The sequence below is a fragment of the Beta vulgaris genome, chromosome 6 (assembly GCF_026745355.1).
Source record: "Beta vulgaris subsp. vulgaris cultivar EL10 chromosome 6, EL10.2, whole genome shotgun sequence".
Classification (NCBI taxonomy): domain Eukaryota; kingdom Viridiplantae; phylum Streptophyta; class Magnoliopsida; order Caryophyllales; family Amaranthaceae; genus Beta; species Beta vulgaris.
The window spans coordinates 9,061,573-9,083,413 of record NC_079207.1 but is presented as its reverse complement, the minus strand read 5'-3'; the positions used below and the strand labels follow the sequence as shown (position 1 = coordinate 9,083,413).

Below are 21,841 nucleotides of genomic sequence, written 5' to 3'. Positions count from 1 at the left end.
CGAATGACCAAGGTGGCCGAAGACCGGCTCGCTCTGCTCCAAGAGATCCTTGATCTGAAGGAGGCCGCTCGGTCGCACTTTGATGCGTTGTACCAGGCCAATGAGGCCAAGCGTTTGGCCGAGCTTCGTCTGGAGGAGGCCAACTCCAAGATCGACAAGGGTGAGGCAACTTGGAAGCAGGAGAGGGAAGACTGGAAAGTGGAAAGGGCCAACCTTTCCCTTGCCAAAGAGAATGCCGAGTCCGCCAAGGCTACGGCCGAGACCAATCTAGCTAAGGTCGAGGGCGACTTGGAGAGGGTCAAGTTCAAGCTCTCTACGGCCGAGGCCCAACTGAAGGAAGCTCAGGCGGCCGTTGCCCGCTCCCAGGAGGAGTGGTTCAAGGCTTGGCAGGCTTCGGACGATTGCACTGAATTTTGCGCCGAGGTTGGCCAGTCTTCCCATAAGATGGGCGAGGATGAGGCCCTCACCAAGCTCAGGGAGGCCCTGGCTGACTCTTGCCCAGAAGCCGACTGGAATTCTGTCTGGTCGCGCTACCAGGAGATTGTCGATGCTGAAGCAGCCGTTATCAAGGCAAAAATGGCCGAGGAAATGAGCTCGGATGACGAGGATGATGATGACGAAGGCGCTGCTAGCACCGAGCCGCCTCCAGGGAACGCTGCCGAGCAACCTGATGCTGAGAACCCTGCTGCCGATCCTGCTGCCGACCCCACTCCCTAGCTGCCTTAGGATTTTTTCTATGTTTTTGCCATGTTGGCTTTTTGCTTTAATTTTTGCATCGCTTTCGATCCTGTATTTTTTGTAAACTTTTGGTTGTATTTTGCAACTTTTGATCAATTGGAATACAACTACTATTTTGCAACTTGCCTTGTGTCGCACTTTTTCGTTATTTGCAATATTATGACATTTAATAGACAATAAACTGGTTAAGTCTTACTTGCCTTTTTGATCAAAATAATGAGACTGGCTAAGTCTTTTTATTTCTGGGGTAGAAACCCGACTTGGTACATGGACTGGTTAAGTCCGAGCTACAATTGAATTTGTTTGCTAAACCGACCAGGTAGTGCTGGCCTTACAACATGGCCCTAGTGCAAGTAACAAAAAAAAAAGAAAAAAAAAAGTTAAACATAGAATCTTTTGAGATTGTCTAAGTTCCAAGGTCGAGCCAAGGGAACCCCTTCGGGAGATTCGAGTCGGAATGTCCCTGGCTTGATGACCTCTGTAACCTTGTAAGGGCCATCCCAATTTGCCCCAACTTCCCTTTGAGATGGGAAAGTCCGGTGGCTTCTACCTTTCGAACGACCCAGTCGCCCAGGCCGAGTGGCCGAGGCTTTACTCGCCTGTTAAAGTGCCTTGTGATTTTTTGCTTGTACGGATGGCTTGTAGCAAAGCATTGCCTCGGGTTTCTGGCAACAGGTCTAATGTTGACGGGTTTTTCTTCTTCGTTTTGGTCAAACTCATAGAATGTCATCCGAGGGGAAGGGATTCCCACCTCGACCGGAAGGACAGCTTCGCTGCCATAGACCAAGCCGAAAGGGGAGTGTCCCGTGGCTTCTTTCACTGTTGTTCGAGCCGACCAGAGTACTCCGGGTAGGTCGTCTACCCATGCCCCTTTAGCTGCATCAAGGGATTTCTTGATACCTTTTAGGACAATTTTATTGGTTGACTCGGCTTGCCCGTTGGTCTGAGGGCGGGAGACTGCTGAGAACCTTGTTTGAATGCCGAACCGGGCACAATACTCTCGAGTTGGCCCGCTGTTGAACTGTCGGCCATTGTCTGATACCAAGGCTCTTGGAATTCCGAACCGGGTAATGATATTCCTCCATATGAACAGCTGGACCTGCTTGTCAGTAATTGACGCCAGTGGTTCGGCTTCGGTCCACTTGGTGAAGTAATCAATAGCCACAATTAGGAACTTCCTTTGCCCAGAAGCTGGGGGAAAAGGTCCGAGCAGGTCCATACCCCACTTGTCGAAGGGCAGAACTGCTTGAATTGTGGTGAGGGGAGTGGCAGGCGCCCTTGGTATGTCCGAGTGAATCTGGCAGGAGGGACACCGCCGGACTAAGTCCGAGGCGTCAGCTTTCAAAGTAGGCCAGTAGTATCCTGCCCTTAGCTCCTTTCCGGCTATCGTTCGACCCCCTTGATGGCTCCCGCAGGCTCCTTGATGTATTTCCCGGAGGACATAATTTCCTTCCTCGGGGGTTATACACTTGAGGATGGGATGGGTGAAAGACTTTTTATAGAGCTGCCTTTCATGCCAAAGGAACCAACCTGATTTGTGCTTAACCCGGTCGGCTTCTTTAGGATCACTGGGTAAGGTCCCGTCTCGCAAGTACTCCACAATTTCTCCCATCCAGTTCGAGGAACGATTGAGTACGAGCTGCTCTTTGGCATTTATGCTAGGCTCCTTCAGTACTTCCCAAGTTATGGTTCTAGGGGCCGACCCTTCCGCAGAACTAGCCATCCGAGCCAGTGCATCGGCTTGCTGGTTTTCCGAGCGAGGAATGTGGGTAATCCAGAATCCGGATAACCTTCCAATGACAGCTCGGGCTTTGGCCAAGTACATCCTCATGTTGTCCTCCTTGGCCTCATAGTCTCCGGAAATCTGACCCACTATGAGTTGTGAGTCGGACTTGGCTATGACCGATGTTGCCCCGGCTAGGATGCATAGCTGTAATCCGAGGATGAGTGCCTCATACTCGGCTTCATTGTTAGATCCGAGAAACTCGAACTTAACAGCATATTCAATTTTTTCTCCGACCGGGGGCTTGATGACCAGCCCTGCTCCACAACCACTCTTTGTGGACGACCCATCAACAAGTAACTCCCACTCCTCTTGCGAACCGACCGGGGGTCGAGTTGCGCATTCAGTGATGAAGTCAGCGAGTGCTTGGGCCTTGATTGCCCTTCGTGGCTCGAATTCGAGCCCGAAGTCTGCTAACTGGTCTGCTCAATCGCTCATCCGACTCGAGTGATTTCTATTCTCAATGAGCTTCCGGAGCGGTTGTCCGGTTAGGACTTTGATGGGATGTGCTTGGAAATAAGGCTTGAGCTTCCGACTCGCCATTACTAAGGCAAAGACCATTTTTTCGACATCGCTGTACTTCGCCTCGGCTCCCCTGTAGGCGTGGCTGATGAAGTAGACAGGATGTTGCTTTCCTTCTCGCTCGGCTATTAGGACAGCGCTGAGAGCGTAGTCCGAGACAGCCAAGTAGACAAACAGGGGTTCCCCCGGCAAGGGGGAGATCAGTTTAGGCAAAGTTGCCAAGTGATTTTTGAGGGCAGTGAAGGCTTGCTCGGCTTCATCATCCCATGCGAACTCTTTTCGCTTCAGGGCCTTGAAGAACAACAAGCTCTTATCAGCCGACCGGGAGAGGAATCGACCGAGCGCGGCTAAGCAGCCGGTTAGGCGCTGTACTTCCCGAACGTTCCAAGGAGATTTCATCTCTAGGACCGCTTTGATTTTGTCCGGGTTGGCTTCGATCCCTCTCTCATCTACTAAAAATCCGAGGCACTTTCCCCCTTTAACTCCGAAGACGCATTTTTTAGGGTTGAGCATCATTCGGTATTTCCTTAGGGTGCTCAGCGTTTCTTTCAGATCTGCCGGGTGATCCGACTGGGCCTTGCTTTTGACTATCATATCGTCAACGTATACCTCAATGTTCCGACCCAATTGGTCGCTGAAGATTTTGTTGACGGTTCGCTGATATGTCGCCCCGGCATTTTTTAGGCCGAACGACATCATTTTGTAGCAGTAGACCCCCTGAGGAGTGATGAATGCTGTATGAACCCTATCCTTCTCGGCCATGGGAATTTGATGATAGCCGGCATTTGCATCCATGAAGCTGAGAAGGGCGTGCCCTGCTGTTGAATCGACCAGCCTATCGATCTTTGGCAGAGGGTGATTATCTTTTGGGCAGGCTTTGTTTATGATATGCCATGTTCATATGGCATTTTTCAGTACTTATTTGGCTATTTTTGTGTGGACTTGAACATATTTTGTTATGATTTTGTACTCTTTCTCATCAATTGGTATTTGAGTTTTTTATTTTCTTTTATGTTGATGAGAGGGTCCAATTGTAACAATGTGCTATTGAAGAAAATGCCAAGTCACAAAGTCAAGTGTACAAGTGGAATAAGTCAACAAAGTGCATTCAAGTGGCAAGGGAACAAGAATGGGAAGAATTTGTTAATCAATTGAGGAAGCACCCAAGGAAAGATGGAGGAAGATGTACCGGCAGCCTCCGCGGTCGCGGAGCACATGACCGCGGTCGCGACGAATTTCGGAGGAAATCAAAGGAATTTGCCGTGAGCATCTCCGCGACCTCACCGCGGTCGCGGACCCCCTCCGCGGTCGCGGAGCCCTGCAACGCGGATTTCGGCTTTTCGTCTTCTCTTGTTTTGCTGATTAAAGGAACATTTCGTCCTTTGTGTTTTGGATCGTTTTTCACTGGTTTTTAGAGAGAACTCAAATAAAAATTGTAATCTTTGATATTATGGAGGGCTAATCTTCCATCTTGGTGTATCAATCGAATCAACCATTTTGATCAACTTGTGAGTTCAATTCTTCTTTTAATTTGCTTGAATGTTGATGATTCTTCATGTTCTTCATGTTTGATTGTTTTTGTGCTTAAGTTAACTTGATCAATTAACTTCTTGCTTATTGCAATCTCTACTATCTAGATAATTGTCTGCTTTGAGATTATCTAGGGTTGTAGTTTATACCCAATTATTGCACGCTCGTGGATGATTGAGTATAAGAAGAATCATCATATAATTTCGCATTCGACCGCTTGTGTGAATGCTAGATTACCCTATTGAAATCTCCCTAGTTGTTATCTAATTGCTAAATTGAATCTAGAACGCTTGGACTAGGTTGTTTTGCCATTAAGGGTAGGACTAGAGCGCTCGCTTAGTCATACCACTACGTTAGGGGAGATTGAATCTTATGATTCACAATAGGGCGTTCAAGTAACTTAGGTGTTGGATTGTTCAATGATCAAGGGTTGAATTGGTTGTGAAGATTGATTGCCAAGATCTCGTTTATTATTTGATTTTCCTTGCTTCTGTTTTGTTTGTTTAAATTTTTCATTCCTCAAAACCCCCCCCATTGTTACCATAGCACACGTCTAGTCAAGCCAAACTTACCTTCTCCGTGGATTCGAACCTTACTTCCTTATAACTACGTTTGTGTAGGGTAGTATTGATTTATTTGCGCGTTAGCCGATACGACTTAGGCCTCGCCAAATTTGGCGCCGTTGCCGGGAAGGCAACAAGTTTGGGTTGTTATTTGTGTGTTTGTTTACTTTTATTGTTGGTGTGTGAACCCGTCTTATGGTTCACACCCGTGCTTCTCATTTGGATCTTTGTTGTTTGATTCAGAGATCGAAAGGACACTTTATAGCTTGAGAAAGGAGATTCGGGTCATTTCCGTGAGTTACCTTTCTACATTGGTACTGAGGAAGAAGAGATGCCACCTAGAGCTGATCCGACATTGAGGGAGCTTTCCGCTCCTAATCTGGACCAAGCACCATTGGCCATTCAATATCCAGAGTTTGGGGAGAATGTTACTTTTGAGCTGAAGTCGGGTCTTGTTCATCTACTGCCAAGCTTCCATGGTTTAAATGGGGAGGATCCAATCAAACATCTTGCTGAATTCCATGCTGTTTGTACTAGTATGCAGCCAAGGGGTGTTACGGAGGATCAAATCAAACTGCGGGCCTTTCCTTTTTCATTGAAGAGATAAGGCTAATGATTGGTTCTATCATTTGAGCCCCAACAGTATCGACACATGGAGGGGGATGAAGCAAGCTTTCTTGGAGAAGTTCTTTCCTTCAAGCAAGTTGAATGAGCTTAAGAGGGCCATTAGCAACATTGAGCAAGGTTATGATGAGATCCTTTATGACTACTTAGAGAGGTTTAAGAGGCTCATTGCTTGTTGTCCCTATCATGGTTTTGCCGAGAAAGATCTTGTGTTATACTTAGTTGGTGGCTCCTTCCTGATGAGAGAAGGATGGTTAATGCTGCTTGTGGGGGTAACATTGATAATAAGACACCACAACAAGCCATGGAGCTCATAAGTGAGTTTGCTGAAAGTTCCCGCACTTATTCTAAGAGAAATACCACTAGGGGAGTTAAAGCGGCAAGTTCTAAATCATCTTTGGAGTCGGAAGTGTCCGACCTTAAGGGCATGTTCCGACAATTTTTGGTGAGTGGCAATCAACAACAAGTGAAGGCTTGTGGTATTTGTTCCAACAACAATCATCCAACGATTCTTGTCCGACTTTGCAAGAGGAAACCCGAGAGGTGAATGCCGTGGGATATCAAGGACAAAGGAAGTATGATCCATTCTCAAATTCTTACAATCCCGGATGGAGAGATCATCCGGCCTTGAGTTACAAGCAAGGGAATCCAACTCTTCAAGGAAATTCGAATTTTCAACAAGGTCATAACCCTCCTCATTACATAGCACCATATCAAGCTCAAGGGAAATCCTCTAGCTCCAACTCAATGTCCACCGAGGATATGATCAAGGCCTTGGCTCAAAATGTGACTACTATGCAGTCCAACATGGTGCAATTTCAACAGGAGACAAGGTCTAGCATTCACAATTTGGAAACACAAGTGGGTCAAATGTCTAGTGTCGTGAATAAACTTGAGGCCCAAAGTTCGGGGAAGCTACCATCTCAAACCGAGGTGAATCCAAAGAAGAATGTGAGTGCCATGACTTTGAGGAGTGGCAAAGAGTTGGTGGATCTAGAGCCTAGCAAGAGCAAGGTTATGAAGGAGATTGTAACAAAGGACGAGGAGGTAGAGGTTCTAGTCCCATCAAAAGAAGTTGAGAAATTGGTGAGTCCTAGCTCTCACCAAGAGGTAAAATCTTTTCCGAATTTCAAACCGGTACCCCCATTTCCCGAAGCATTAAAGGACAATCGTAAGCTTGAATCTTCTAAGGATATTTATGAAACATTTAGTCAATGTGTCGTAAATATTCCTTTGTTAAAATTGATAAAAGATGTGCCTTTGTATGCTAAGTGGTTGAAGGAAATTTGTTCCATCAAAAAGAAGAAAAATTTAAAAGGGAAGCAAAAGGTGAAGGTTAGTGAACATGTTTCCGCCGTTTTTCAAAAGAGAATGCCAAAAAAATGCAATGATCCGGGCATGTTCACTATACCTATACCCTTGGTGACACAAAGATTGATAAGGCTATGCTAGATTTGGGAGCCTCCATTAATGTCTTCCTTTATTCCTTTATGAGTCCGTAGAACTTGGTGAATTGCTTCCTACTAATGTTGTCATACAATTAGCGGATCGGTCCACTTCCATTCCTAGAGGTGTATTGAAAGATGTTCTAGTGGAAGTTGATAAGATGATTTTTCCTGCTGATTTTTATGTAATTAACATGGAGCATGATAGGCATTCCGCCCCTATTCTTTTAGGGAGGCCGTTCTTGAAAACGGCTAATGCTAGGATCGATTGTGGCACCGGTTCTTTGACCATGCAGTTTGATGGTCAAAACGTTGAGTTTAAAATGCATGATGCCATGGGAGGTAAAGAGGATCACTCTATCTATTCTATTGATGTGGTTAAGCAGTGTTCATGATGTTTCGATTGAGGTAAAATTTTGGTGATTGCATGATGTCGAGCTTTCGACTTTAAACTAAGCGCTTCTCGGGAGGCAACCCGTGTTTTGTATAAATTTCATTTGAAGATGAGTTGTTATGTTTTGTTTTGTGTGTTTTGGTGTTTTGGTTTTTGTAGGAGAACCTTTGAAGCAAAACAAGAGAGCTGAAAGGGGTGGGTTTCATCACCACTCCCTTCGATTTTTTTTAAACAAAAGAAGAGAAATTGCCGAGAGCAACTCCGCGACTTCACCGCGGGCGCGGACCCCTTCCGCGGGCGCGGTCATTTTCTCCGCGGTCGCGGAGCCGCGTCCTTCCGCAAGGTAAGTTCTTTTCTTCGCCCTTTTCTCTTCTTTCCTCCTTCCACAATTTTCAACCCCCTCTATCTCTATTCTCACCCTACTCATCCCCTTTCATCTCCCTTCAATTCCTTCACTCATATTCCTCTCTTTCACTCATTCAATCCTTTTTCCTCACTCATATCATTTCCCACTCAATCATCTTCCAAAATCTCCACTTTTCTTTTCTATTTACAAAATCCATTGAAAACCCTAAAATTTGGGGGGTTTTTGATTCTTGGAGTTGGTGGGTCATTAAGGAGCAAAGGAGTGCACTTGGGGTGTTGTTCTTACTTGGTTAGTCAATCAATTGCATTGTTCTTCCTGCTTTGAGGTAAACTTGAACTTTTCATACTCTAATTTGAAAGTTACCTTGATTAAGAGTTGTGGTTGGTTGATTATTATTTCTTGTGGTGAGTTGTTGTGATTGGGAGTTGTGGATAATCACTTGTTGTGGTTGTGGTTACTTATTGTTTGAGAACTTGTTGTGGTGAAATTTTAAGTTTGGAGTTGGAGGAGTTTCTTGTGTAGTGTGGAAGGAGTTGTATTGTGTGGTTTGCTCTTGTTGCCTTTTGCTTATGGTGGTTACTAGAGGTTCTCGTCTCCCTATTGCTAATTATTTTCATATTTTACACATTGAGGACAATGTGTCCTTCAAGCATGGGGGAGTGAGATGTGGTTGATGTGTATATTTCTTTTATAAAAAAAAAAAAAAAAAAAAAAAGAAAAAAAAAAAAAGAAAAAAAAAATGATGAAAAGAAATGAAAAAAAATATTGAAAGAAAAAAAAAAAAAAAAAAAAAAAAAAAAAAAAAAAATGAGAGATAAAAAAAAAAAATAATGATGAGTGGCTAGGTGAAAACCCGGGAGGGCGCCTAGGCAAAAGGAGAGGACTCGGATGTCACTTATTTCTCGGAGTGGTGGCATATGAAGGGTGTTTGAAGCGGCGTTTGGGTAGGTCACTCATGGTTGAAATAAGGAGGTTGTGGTTTAGATGGTGGTAGGTTAGAAAACCTCTAATTTTTCATCTTGGAGCCATAAGGGGAGTGGAGGTTGTTTTAAGAGGTAAGCTCTTGGTTTGATGGTGTTATTCCGAACCAAGGCTTTGTTTTGAGGGAGTAGTGTGTGAGTTGAGCTTGGGGGATCTAGGACAGTTAGCTCCCTTGCTCTTTGGTTTGTGTGCAGTTAGCTTGGGTGTGTTGAGGTCATTTCCACCCCCAAGTTAACTATCCTTGTGGATTATGGAGCGATAAGATGGCTAGAGTTTTGATGCGTTGAGGTTACTTCCGCTCAAACTTTAGCTAGTTGCGATTCATCACTTATTCGTTTTGATTGGAGTAGTGGTGTTAGGATTGGATTTTGTGTAATTTCTCCATGCTTTCCTTGATAGACCTTGGAGATAGAAAGGAGTTAGGATTTTACTCGAGGACGAGTAAAGGTCTAAGCATGGGGGAATTTGATATGCCATGTTCATATGGCATTTTTAGTACTTATTTGGCTATTTTTGTGTGGACTTGAACATATTTTGTTATGATTTTGTACTCTTTCTCATCAATTGGTATTTGAGTTTTTTATTTTCTTTTATGTTGATGAGAGGGTCCAATTGTAACAATGTGCTATTGAAGAAAATGCCAAGTCACAAAGTCAAGTGTACAAGTGGAATAAGTCAACAAAGTGCATTTAAGTGGCAAGGAAAGAATGGGAAGAATTTGTTAATCAATTGAGGAAGCATCCAAGGAAAGATGGAGGAAGATGTACCGGCAGCCTCCGCGGTCGCGGAGCACATGACCGCGGTCGCGACGAATTTCGGAGGAAATCAAAGGAATTTGCCGTGATCTCCGCGACCTCACCGCGGTCGCGGACCCCCTCCGCGGTCGCGGAGCCCTGCAACGCGGATTTCGGCTTTTCGTCTTCTCTTGTTTTGCTGATTAAAGGAACATTTCGTCCTTTGTGTTTTGGATCGTTTTTCACTGGTTTTTAGAGAGAACTCAAATAAAAATTGTAATCTTTGATATTATGGAGGGATAATCTTCCATCTTGGTGTATCAATCGAATCAACCATTTTAATCATTGTGAGTTCAATTCTTCTTTAATTTGCTTGAATGTTGATGATTCTTCATGTTCTTCATGTTTGATTGTTTTTGTGCTTAAGTTAACTTGATCAATTAACTTCTTGCTTATTGCAATCTCTACTATCTAGATAATTGTCTGCTTTGAGATTATCTAGGGTTGTAGTTTATCCCAATTATTGCACGCTCGTGGATGATTGAGTATAAGAAGAATCATCATATAATTTCGCATTCGACCGCTTGTGTGAATGCTAGATTACCCTATTGAAATCTCCCTAGTTGTTATCTAATTGCTAAATTGAATCTAGAACGCTTGGCTAGGTTGTTTTGCCATTAAGGGTAGGACTAGAGCGCTCGCTTAGTCATACCACTACGTTAGGGGAGATTGAATCTTATGATTCACAATAGGGCGTTCAAGTAACTTAGGTTTGGATTGTTCAATGATCAAGGGTTGAATTGGTTGTGAAGATTGATTGCCAAGATCTCGTTTATTATTTGATTTTCCTTGCTTCTGTTTTGTTTGTTTAAATTTTCATTCCTAAAAACCCCCCCATTGTTACCATAGCACACGTCTAGTCAAGCCAAACTTACCTTCTCCGTGGATTCGAACCTTACTTCCTTATACTACGTTTGTGTAGGGTAGTATTGATTTATTTGCGCGTTAGCCGATACGACATAGGCCTCGCCAGTTTAAGTCGGTGAAATCAACACACATTCTCCATGCCCCACTCGGCTTTTTGACCAATACCACGTTGGCCAGCCACTCCGAGTATTGACATTCTTCTATGAAACCCGCTTCGAGCAGCTTCTTAACCTCTGCGGCTGCTGCGGCGTTTCTTTCGGAACCTTGGTGTCTGAGCTTTTGCTTGATTGGTTTGAACCCCTCTTTGATGTTAAGCTCATGACACATGATTTTCGGGTCGAGCCCCGACATTTCTGTGGCCTCATAGGCGAAGACATCTTGGTACTCCGTGAGCACTTGGATGATATCTTGCCTTGTTTGGGAGTCCATGGCCTTGCCTACCCTGACAGTCCGACCGGGGTCCTGGCCGATCGCGACTTCTTCGTCATCCTCGGCTGGCTGAGGATGCTCGTATTGCTTAGAGTTTTCAGTTATGTACACCCCGAGGCTGGTTGAGGGCTGACCCCCTTCGTATTTTCTTTTTTTCGAGTAAAACATATTCATACTTTAGATAACATACGCAGATCAGACATGATAAACATACATAATAATCTAAGCAAATAGATGAGGGTATTTCGCTTTTATTTGATCTTCAACTTCCCAAGTTGCTTCAGTCGACGAATGGTTAGCCCATAAAACTTTTACCATGGGAATTACTTTGTTCCTGAGCTGCTTTTCCCTACGGTCAAGGATTTCGATCGGTTTTTCTTCGTAAGTCAAGTCGTTCCTCAGTTGTAAAGGTTCATGCCTAATCACATGGCTTGGATCAGGTATGTACTTTCTTAACATCGATATATGGAAGACATTATGCACCTTATGTAGGTCTGTCGGTAGTGCCAGTCGATAAGCCACGTCATTCACTCGCTCGAGAATCTCATATGGGCCGATATACCTTGGACTAAGCTTACCAGATTGACCAAATCGCATGACACCTTTAGTAGGTGAGACTTTCAGAAAAACATGATCACCCACTATAAACTCTAGTGGTCTCCTTCGTCGGTCTGCATAGCTCTTCTGTCGATTCTGCGCAGTCTTGATCCTGGTCTGAATTAATCGTACTTTTTCTGTCGTTTCTTGTATCAAGTCGGGTCCGATCATTCGAGCTTCGTCAATATCACTCCAACAAAGGGGTGTTCTACATCTTCTTCCATAGAGTGCTTCATATGGGGCCATTTTGATGCTAGCTTGGTAGCTATTATTGTAAGAAAATTCTACCAGTGGCAAGTACTTCTCCCAACTTCCTTGAAAATCTAACATGCATGCTCTTAACATATCTTCCAGGGGTCTGTATCTCCGTTCCGTCTGACCATCAGTTGCTGGGTGGAAGGCTGTACTGAAGTCGAGTCTAGTGCCAAGAGCCTTTTGCAATTCTTTCCAAAACTTTGCTTGGAATCTTGAGTCTCGATCAGATACGATTGAACTCGGAACTCCATGTAGCCTGACAATCGTGTTCATATACAGCTCAGCTAGCTTGTCTAAGCTCCAATTATTTCTTATAGCTAAGAAGTGCGCGGATTTCGTCAATCTATCCACAATCACCCAGATAGAGTTCACGCCTCGAGTTGATGGTGGTAGTCCCATTATGAAATCCATCGAGATCGAATCCCACTTCCAAGTAGGGACACTTAGGGGTTGTAGGAGCCCTGCAGGTCTCTGGTGCTCTATCTTGACCTTTTGACAAGTCAAGCATCTTGCCACAAATTCAGCAACTTCTTGCTTCATGTTGCTCCACCAAAATGTCTGTTTCAAATCTTTGTATAACTTGTTTCCTCCAGGGTGGATTGAGAAAAAACTATTATGAGCTTCTTTTAAAATCCTCTTCTTTAGTGTCTCCTTATTGGGGACACATAACCTTCCTTGAAATCTCAAAGTACCATCCTCTTGGATCACAAATCCTGGCGACTTTCCTCTTTTCACATCATTCTTTATTTTCTCTAACTCCAGGTCTTCACCTTGTGCCTCCTTTATGTCTGCCAACAGCCTTAACTCCAATGCATTCAAGTATGCACCTTCTTTTCTCTGAATGATCTCTACTTTCATTTTCCAAAGATCATCTTTTATAGCTTTTGGTAGGGTCAAGGTTGTATTTAGGTGAGCTTTTCGACTTAGGGCATCAGCTACAACATTTGCTTTTAATGATATTGAATGTCAAGGTCGTAGTCTTTAGGAGTTCTAGCCACCTACGTTGTCTTAAGTTCAACTCTTTTTGGGTAAAGATGTATTTGAGGCTTTTATGGTCTGGTAAAGTTTTGCACGGAACACCATACAAATAGTGTCGCCAGATTTTCAGGGCAAATACGACAGCGGCTAGTTCAAGATCATGGGTTGGGTAATTTTGTTCATGCGGTTTGAGTTGTCGAGAAGCATATGCTATAACCTTCTCGTTTTGCATCAGCACGCATCCTAATCCATGCTTGGAGGCATCACTATACACTACAAAGCCATCTGTACCAGAAGGAAGGGTTAGAATTGGGGCAGAGGTAAGGCGTTTCTTTAACTCCTGAAAAGCTTCTTCACATTCATCGCTCCATTCAAACTTGACCGACTTCTTCACCAATCGCGTTATAGGCATAGCTATCTTTGAGAAGTCTTGGACGAATCTTCGGTAGTATCCAGCTAAACCCATAAAACTTCGAATTTCGGGGACATTGGTGGGTCTAGGCCACTCCATTATGGCTTTTATTTTCTGAGGATCAACGGAGACTCCATTCTCAGAAATGATGTGCCCTAGAAAGGCAACTTCTTTCAACCAAAATTCACATTTCTTCAGCTTCGCATACAACTTTCTTTCTCTTAGTATTTCCAACACCTTTCTCAAGTGTTCTTCGTGCTCACTTGAGTTTCTTGAAAATACCAAGATATCATCGATGAATACAACAACGAATTTATCAAGGTAGGGCTTGAAAACTCGGTTCATCAGGTCCATGAAAACGGCTGGGGCATTGGTTAACCCAAAGGGCATCACCGTGAATTCATAATGGTCGTATCGAGTTCTGAAGGCGGTTTTTGAGATATCTTCTGGCTTAATGCGAAGTTGATGATATCCAGACCTCAAATCTATCTTGGAGAAAATGGTTGCACCTCGCAGCTGATCGAAAAGATCGTCGATGCGGGGTAAGGGATATCTATTTTTGATGGTAATCTTATTTAACTCTCGATAATCGATGCACAACCTCATACTTCCATCTTTCTTCTTTACAAACAAGACTGGTGCACCCCAAGGTGAAACACTGGGTCGAATGTACCCTTTATCGAGCAATTCATCCAGTTGCTTCTTCAATTCTTGCAGTTCAGCTGGTGCCATTCTATATGGTGCCTTTGAGATAGGAGCAGCTCCCGGAATAAGGTCGATGCTAAAGTCTATTTCTCTTTGCGGAGGCATACCAGGTATGTCTTCTGGAAACACGTCAGGGTATTCTTTTACTATAGGGATGTCGGACAAAGAGTCTTCAGGTTTTGTTAGGTCTATTACATTGCAAAGGTATCCGTAACAACCCTTCGCAAGTAGTTTGAATACTTTTGAGGTTGAGATAATACGGGATTTGGCTTTTCTTCTTCGATAAGAAACCTTGCACCCATCAGGTCTTCTAAGGGTTATCTCATGGTTAAGGCAATTAATGTCGGCTTGGTACTTGGATAACCAATCCATTCCCAATATCACATCAAAGTCGGTTAATTCAAATTGAACTAGGTCAACTAGGAACTCATAGCCTCCTATAAGGATAGGGAGTTTCTATACATGACATCACATGAGATAGATTCACCATTTGGGATGGAAACTGACATGGCAGAGAATTTAGGGCATGGTTTTGCATTCAAAGTTCTAGAAAATGCAGTAGATATAAATGAATGTGAAGCTCCAGAATCAAAAAGAACACAACCGGGTATAGAGTGGACAGGGAAAGTACCAGTGATGACGGTATCATCAGCTTCAGCTTCTTCTCTTTGCATCATGAACACTCTCCCAGCTTGTGGAGGTCCTCTCGGAGGATTACGATTGTTGTTCGCATTGCCGCTATAAGTGGAGTTCTGTCCATTCCCTTGATTCCTTGTGAAGCCATGGTTGTTCACGTTGTGGCCTCGTTGTTCTTGAACAGGACAATCTCTCACTATATGGCCTTGTTTACCACATCGATAACATTGGTCGGTGCCTTTACGACAATCCCTTGCCCAATGGCCTTGCTTGTTACACTTGTTGCACCGAGGAACTTGTTTTTGATTACGATTCTCCTCCACGTAACCAGTATTCAACTTCTTGTTGAAAATGTTGCTTGATTGGCCTTCTTGAGGTTTTCCTTTCCTCTTACCATTCTCAAACACCTCCTTTCTAAGTTTCGTCTTGCGTTCGACATTGATGGCCCTATCATACAATTCCTGATAGGATTTGCTCATATGTGCTGCTAGTTTCTCCTGAAGGTCAACATTCAAACCTCCTTCGAAACGATTCATCCGTTGACGATCAGTGGAAACCAAGTCTGGGGCGAATCGAGCAAGTTCATTGAATTTCACCGCATACTCCAAGACTGTCATATTCCTTTGTTTTAGATGAATAAACTCCGACTCCATTTGGAGTTGCAATGACTGAGGATAAAACTGGTTGGGCATGGCCTCCTTTAGATGTTCCCATCCGAATCCAGGATGCTGTTGCATTTCCTTGGCAGTTTTCCACCAAAGATCGGCTTGTCCTTTCAGATAAAAGACTGCAAAGTTAACTTTCCACTTATCGGGGCACTGGGTGGCATCGAACAATTTTTCCATGCCGTTGAGCCATTCTTCAAACTCAGTGGGGTCTGGCTTTCCATCATAAGTTGGGCGCTTATGAGCCGAAAACCTCTTGAACATGTTTGAGCACTCTTCTTGTTCAGTTCTAGGCCTTTATCGATTTCCTTGTAAAAGCTCCATCATCATCAGCCTCATTAAATCCATTCGGTTATCACTAGCATCTCCGGTGGCATCTCCAAAAACAGGGTCGCTACGCAATGCGTCAATCCTTGCCCTCATTTCTTCGAGCGTGACCTCGGATTCGTGGTTTGCATTTCCCCCATTAATAGGGTCACTTTCGCTTGAGGCCATCGTCTAAAACATAAAATATTTTACGTTTATGACATACTCATTTGCCAGCAACATACTCTGTCAACAGCGTTAAAGCAGCGTAAAAGTTTCCCATTCCCGTCCTATCTCTCACACTCATATTCATTATTGTTTTCCTTATTTATCTACAACCATTTTATTGTTATTATTATTATCTCATCTTAGCTAAATTACTTATCCTAAACCATTTTAGTTCTTATTTGAAATACGTAAAACCTGTAAGGTTTTACTTAAGGTTTCGGAACCGTTGGCTCTGATACCATTCTGTAACGCCCCGACTAGAGATGGAAATGGATCGGGTTCGGGGCGGGTGGATCGTCACCCGCATCCATCACCCGCATCCACCCGCTTCACCCGATCCATCCATCACCCGCATAAATGTTCACCCGAATCCATCCATCCATCACCCGCGGGTGAAACGGATGGATCGGGTGATTATCGGGTGACGGGAGAAAAAAATCCAGTAGCCCAACAACATAAAACCCACAACAATTTGCATAAGAAAATAAGTTATATATATATATATATATATATATATATAAACGGGTGATGGGTCGGGTGGTAACCGGGTGATGGACCGGGTGATGGATGAAAAATTATCACCCGAATCCGACCCGAATCCGTCACCCGTTAACCCGTCACCCGCCTCTCACCCGTTTAAACCGGGTTTTCCATCCGTTTAATAGTGCGGGTGAAGCGGGTGATCGGATCATCCGCTGGATATTTCCATCTCTAGCCCCGACTCCTAAACATCATTAATTCATTAATTAGCTCTTACTGAGCAGCGGAAGACTTAACTTAGTCGGTGCGTTACTGTCGTACTTTCCTTTTGGAAAATACAAGGCAACATAAGTTCGTTAAAGAACGTAACTTTATAAATATTAAACTTCATAACTAACTTAGAAATGCGTAAATAACTAGGTGAAACATAATTAAGGTTCATAAACTAATGTTCTCAAGCTTAGAATACATATTAATAAGAGTCTGCATAATTTAAGTAGTAATTATTCCTCACTGCTACGCCATTCCGTCATCCCCGTCATTACCTAAAACAGAAAAGCAAAACGTCATGAGCCGAGGCCCAGTAACATACTACTCTAACATCGTAAATTCATTTCAATTCATTTTAGTTGCAAAAAGGGAGGAGAGAGAATAGAGTAAAAACATTTCATAAACATTTTATGTAAACATAAATTCATTATTATCTTCATATCATAATCATCATCATAATTATCTTATTGGTAACTTGGCGAGTATAACATACAGGGACGTCTCCCATCATCATCATCATCATCATCATCATAATCATAGGGCAATAGCCACCAGGGACAATGTCCCTAACCAGAAGGTGGCATAAAGCCAGGCATAGTGCGGTGCCACCAGGGACAATTGTCCCTAACCAGAAGGTGGCGTTTCCGCCATAGGATAGAACGGTACGTGCACGACCAACATAACATCGTACTGCCAAGAACCATCTTTCACTTTTGTTTATCATGTTTCATTTCTTTTTATTTATACATTATACTTCACAATCATCATGAAATCATATTCTTTAATCTTTCGCAAGTCATCATAAATTACGTAACGTCATGAAGTATCATGTTCATAAAAAGATTTCATATCCGCAATCCATAAAATCATATATTTAACATAAACATTATAAATATCAACATAAAACAGATATTTAGAAAGGGAATGCGGGTGTTAGCAGTAGACGTTACCTCAAATCCTGCTTAGTAACTTTGATAGTCGGGGGAGGCTTGTAATATCCCTTTTTCCTTAATCTAACCAATAATTGATAACGAGACGATTAAAATTATAACCTTTCCTCATTTGTTATTAATATTGTTACAAAGTTGGCTCGTTAACCATATAAATTGCGAGACTACGTATAATCACTTATCTATTAAACTTTATAAACACCGTCTTATTACTTAACTAATTATCGTCATTAACTTTTATAAAATTAACACTTGTCATATGTAAATATTAATAAATTGAGGTTAATAATATTGACTTAATAAAATATAGGGTAGGACTACTTAGTATTAAATTTGCTCAACTTTAAGTCATATTTCTTGAAGAAAAAATAGTATACTTATTTTTAATATAATAGATAGTTATAACTTACTATAAGTTATACCTCCAATCTCATTAGTCTAAATAGCAACAGTAAAGTTATAACTCGTATATTGCTTGAGTCCAAATATTGTAATTGATAAAATACTAATGAGTTACCTTAGGCCCAAAATATAAAAATAAAAGGAAGTAAAAACAGCATACCTATAACGTGGGAACAGGGAACAGAGGGAGGAACGTTAGAGAGCTTGTCGCCTGAAACGGCTACCGCGCAGCACCTGAGCCTCGGTGGTTCGCCGGAGTGACGAAGGTGGTTCGTTCAGGTGGGTCGAGGAGAGAGAAAGGTGCTGCGAGAGAAAGAAAGGTGGCTGGGCTGGCGGAGGGGTTGTTGCGGCGTGGTTGCAGCGTGGCTGCGTCGCCGGAAATGTGCTGCGGTGGCAGCAACGACAGAGAAAGGGAAGGTACAGCGTGAGGTGAGCGAGAGAGGAAGGTGTGAGCGAGGGTGGTCGTTGGTGGTGGCGCGGTGGAGCTCGCCCAAAAACAGAGGGAACAAGGAAGTTGTATTTTGTGGTATTTTTGGTTAACAAAGTTCTGATTTTTGGTTTTGTTTGTGTTGGCAAATCTTGGAAATCAATCGGTATTTATAGAAATTATTGGAAGCTATGCTTCTACTGTTGATCAGTTTAACCTTTGAAAAAAAAATGAACTTGGGTCAAGAAACATTAATGGAGGAAGATTGAGAATTCAAATTTTGGGGCTTCTTCCAGATTTTGTGAGATATTGTGGCAAGCTTTATTGACTAATGAAGAAGATTTCTGACATGAGCGTTGTAGTATTGAATTGAAGTGTTTGATTTCATGTGTGAACACTTCAAAAAAAATTTGCCAGAGAAAGAAAATGGAGGAAGGAAGAAGATGGGCTAGAGTTAGACTCATAGGGGCATTTTTGTAATTTTTATTTTTGCTTAAGTATATAATTGTTCTATTGTCCACAAGTTAGATTAAATAAAGGGAACTTGAAATAGCTTATATACATTTTAATATCTATAATTCTTGTTTTTGTTAGTTTGAAAAGATTTAATTTATAATTAATCTGATAATTAATATTACTTGAATACGGGATATTACAGAGGGTCCAGAGTTTGGACGGTAGGTGACCTCCGAGCCGGTGAGGGGGTCCGCTCGGCCTCCCGGTTATGCGCAGGCGAGTGACCTCGCTCCGGCCGAGGGTTCGGGGGTTCCCTATTGTGCGCGGGGGAGTGGCCTCTTTCTGGCCGACCAACCTGGTCAGAGGCTTGCTTAGCGCGAGTGTTCTTTGTTGGTGCCATTGTCAATTGGCGTTCTGAGCTGAGTAGCTGAGTGAGTAAATCTGAGTGAGTGGTGGCGAAGTAACTTTTTGTACTATCCCCACAGACGGCGCCAAACTGTTTCTGTCTAGAAATTAAGGGTACTGATTCCTTTGCTTAGGGAATACCGGGTCAGATACGAATGTCCTGAGTCCAAAGTCCGTACGCCGGAATCGTGCAAAAGTAAGGGTTAGACTGCCCCGGGGGTTGTTCCGGGATCGCCTCTCCGACGCTCAAGTCAGTAATCAAGCTTAGAGAGATAAAGTCTAGAGAGAGATGCTCTGGTTTGTTAGGTAAGAATTCAATACCTTCTCATTGACGAGGGGGTTGAGTATTTATAGTACTGGGGATATCCCAACTGTAGGCCAGCTGGAGGGCACTGACAGCTGGGAGGCACTATCACAGGTGGGGCCCTCTGGAGGTTTAAGGCTTTATTGGGCTTAATTATCTCTGACAGGCTTAACCCAGGAAATAAGCCCAAACATCTATATACTTCCTCCGTTTCAAAATAGATGGGACATTGTCCATTTTGGGGTGTTTCAAAATAGATGATACATTGTTATTTTTTTCCTTATTTAGTAACTTTTGCCTTCTAATTTTACCATTTTACCCTTACTAACTTGTGTTATGTTCTTTAATCTACATCTAATAATCTGATTAATCCTAACCTAAAACTAATGATTCCCACCATTTTTAGTGACCCACCAACTACCCAATTGAATTCCCACCCCACCTCTTCATCTCACCTAGGGTTCTTCATCATCATTCATCTCCCTCGTAACTTCTCATCTCCCTCATAACTGCTCATCTCCCTCACCCTCATTACTGCTCATCTCCCTCACCCTCATTACTGCTCATCTCTCTATAACTTTTTCAGATCTACTCTCTCTCCCTCATTACTGCTCATCTCTCTATAACTTTTTCAGATCTACTCTCTCTCCCCTCATAACTTCGTCTTCAGATCTTCTTTCTCTCTCTACTCATCTTCGTTTTTCTTTCTGTTCTTCGCAATTTTGCTTGAAAATCAATTTCTCTCTCCTAAAAAAGGTTTGTGATATCAATTTGGAACCTTTGATTGATGCGCATTTTGAAACTACGGATGAGGAGAGGCGACGTTCATAATTGACGTCATTCGATCAATTGAAAATGGTTCTCCTTGGCCCCGTAGACTATACGATTCAGGGGCTGCTTCAAAGTGTATGGGTCCAACTGCTTGCAAAGCTCTGGGTGTTGTTCTTGAGGAAATTAAGGACATGAAGGAACCATGGTTTCCTGATGATTTATTTAGTGAGTCCTCTGAAGAAGAAGTAATTATAGATCTGGTGAGTTCCGAGGAAGATGTGAAAGAAAAAATGGTTTTCAAAACTCCCACTTTACCCCCACTTTCTGTCTCCAAAAAACCTAATTCTGAACGCGTTACTGTTTGTGCTCTTCCTTGTATGGGTTCTGAGATGAATTACTATTCATACAATCGAAAAGGAAAGGCTAAGGTGGGTTCTTTTAAAGAAAGTGGTGGTAGTGGGAGTAAATCGGTCATGAAATCTGGTTTAAAGAGGAAGGGGATAGTGATTCGTGGTACAGATTTGAACAAAAATTACTGTAAGGGAGGTTTGACTACTGTCCCATTGTTATCCTTATTTACTTGCGTTTTTTGAATTGCATGTTAATATTTTCTGTTGTTGGTTTGTGTTATTCTGTTTTAATGGTTATGTATATTTGCCTTGTGTTGGTGATCTTGAATCTGATTGGTGATGTTGAATGTTTCTATTGGTGATGTTCAATGTTTGGCTTGCTGTTGGATAAGCTTGGATTGTGTTTGATACTTGTGTTCTTGGGAGCTGTTGGTTGTGTTGGCTGATTATTGGTTATGTTGAGCTTGACCTAGAGTTTAAGGGTGATGTCAAATTGATGAATGATGAGTTATGAATATAGAAAGCGCCTTTGTTGTGGGATTGGTTTGTTGTTGTATATTGAGTCCCCTGTTTTTAAAATCACTCCCTAATCCATATGATGAAGGACTCACCAAAAACTTGAAGTGAGTCAATGATTTGCTCGGCATTGTGCCTTGAGGTGTTAATGATTTGAACTCCTTCATAAGTTAAAAGTCTCCCTGATGGATTATAGAACCATTTCTCATCAATGTGTATGATGTTCTCCATGTGTATAAACTCTGCTTGTACAGTGGGTGTGCCAGGTATAATGTGGGATAGAACCCACTTCATCCTCTCCAATTTGTGAGTCTCTGTCAAACTTGGATGGTTGCTACTTGTATGGCTTCTGAGCTTCCCCTTCTTGAGCAGTCTATAAATTGCTGAAGGAGACACTTTGAGTGCCCCAGCAAAGCATCTAACTGAAGTGCGTAAATTCAGTGGCACTGATTGGAGAAACTCCTCACTATATTCCATTGATTTCCTCCCCACAGTTCCCTTTTTCCTTGACCTGACATCAATGACATCACCCGTAACTCTTTGATTGCATGCTCTTTTCCATAATCTCTCTACTGTGTGTCTTGAAACACCATACTTATCTGCTGTCTTCTTCAATGCACCATATGGTAATACTCCGTTCTCTTCCATAATTAACAGTTCATCTACAGCTCTCCTTCTCTTTTCTTGCTTC

General features: G+C 42.8%; 1 protein-coding gene and 1 long non-coding RNA gene across 2 annotated transcripts; one reads left to right on the top strand and one right to left on the bottom strand.

Moving 5' to 3' along the window:
* The first annotated feature begins 6,507 nt into the window (after positions 1–6,507).
* On the top strand, positions 6,508–7,600 carry LOC125498895 (uncharacterized). The gene is made up of 2 exons (XM_057395661.1): positions 6,508–6,931; positions 7,263–7,600. Exons 1-2 carry the CDS (start codon positions 6,508–6,510, stop codon positions 7,598–7,600), a joined length of 762 nt encoding a protein of 253 aa, XP_057251644.1.
* Positions 7,601–16,655: 9,055 nt separating this feature from the next.
* LOC130591740 (uncharacterized) lies at positions 16,656–17,585 on the bottom strand. Its single transcript, XR_008969791.1, has 2 exons — positions 17,520–17,585; positions 16,656–16,844 (listed from the first exon to the last, which is right to left on the bottom strand). It is a non-coding gene; the product is annotated as an uncharacterized LOC130591740 (long non-coding RNA).
* Between the last annotated feature and the right edge of the window lie 4,256 nt (positions 17,586–21,841).

What these genes read in the sequence shown, in the direction of transcription:
- LOC125498895 (XM_057395661.1), top strand. Translation starts at nt 6,508, where the DNA reads ATGTCCACCGAGGATATGATCAAGGCCTTGGCTCAAAATGTGACTACT. An exon ending in CGAAGCATTAAAGGACAATC is followed by an intron (nt 6,932 to 7,262) that starts GTAAGCTTGAAT and finishes ATGAGTCCGTAG; the next exon opens with AACTTGGTGAATTGCTTCCT.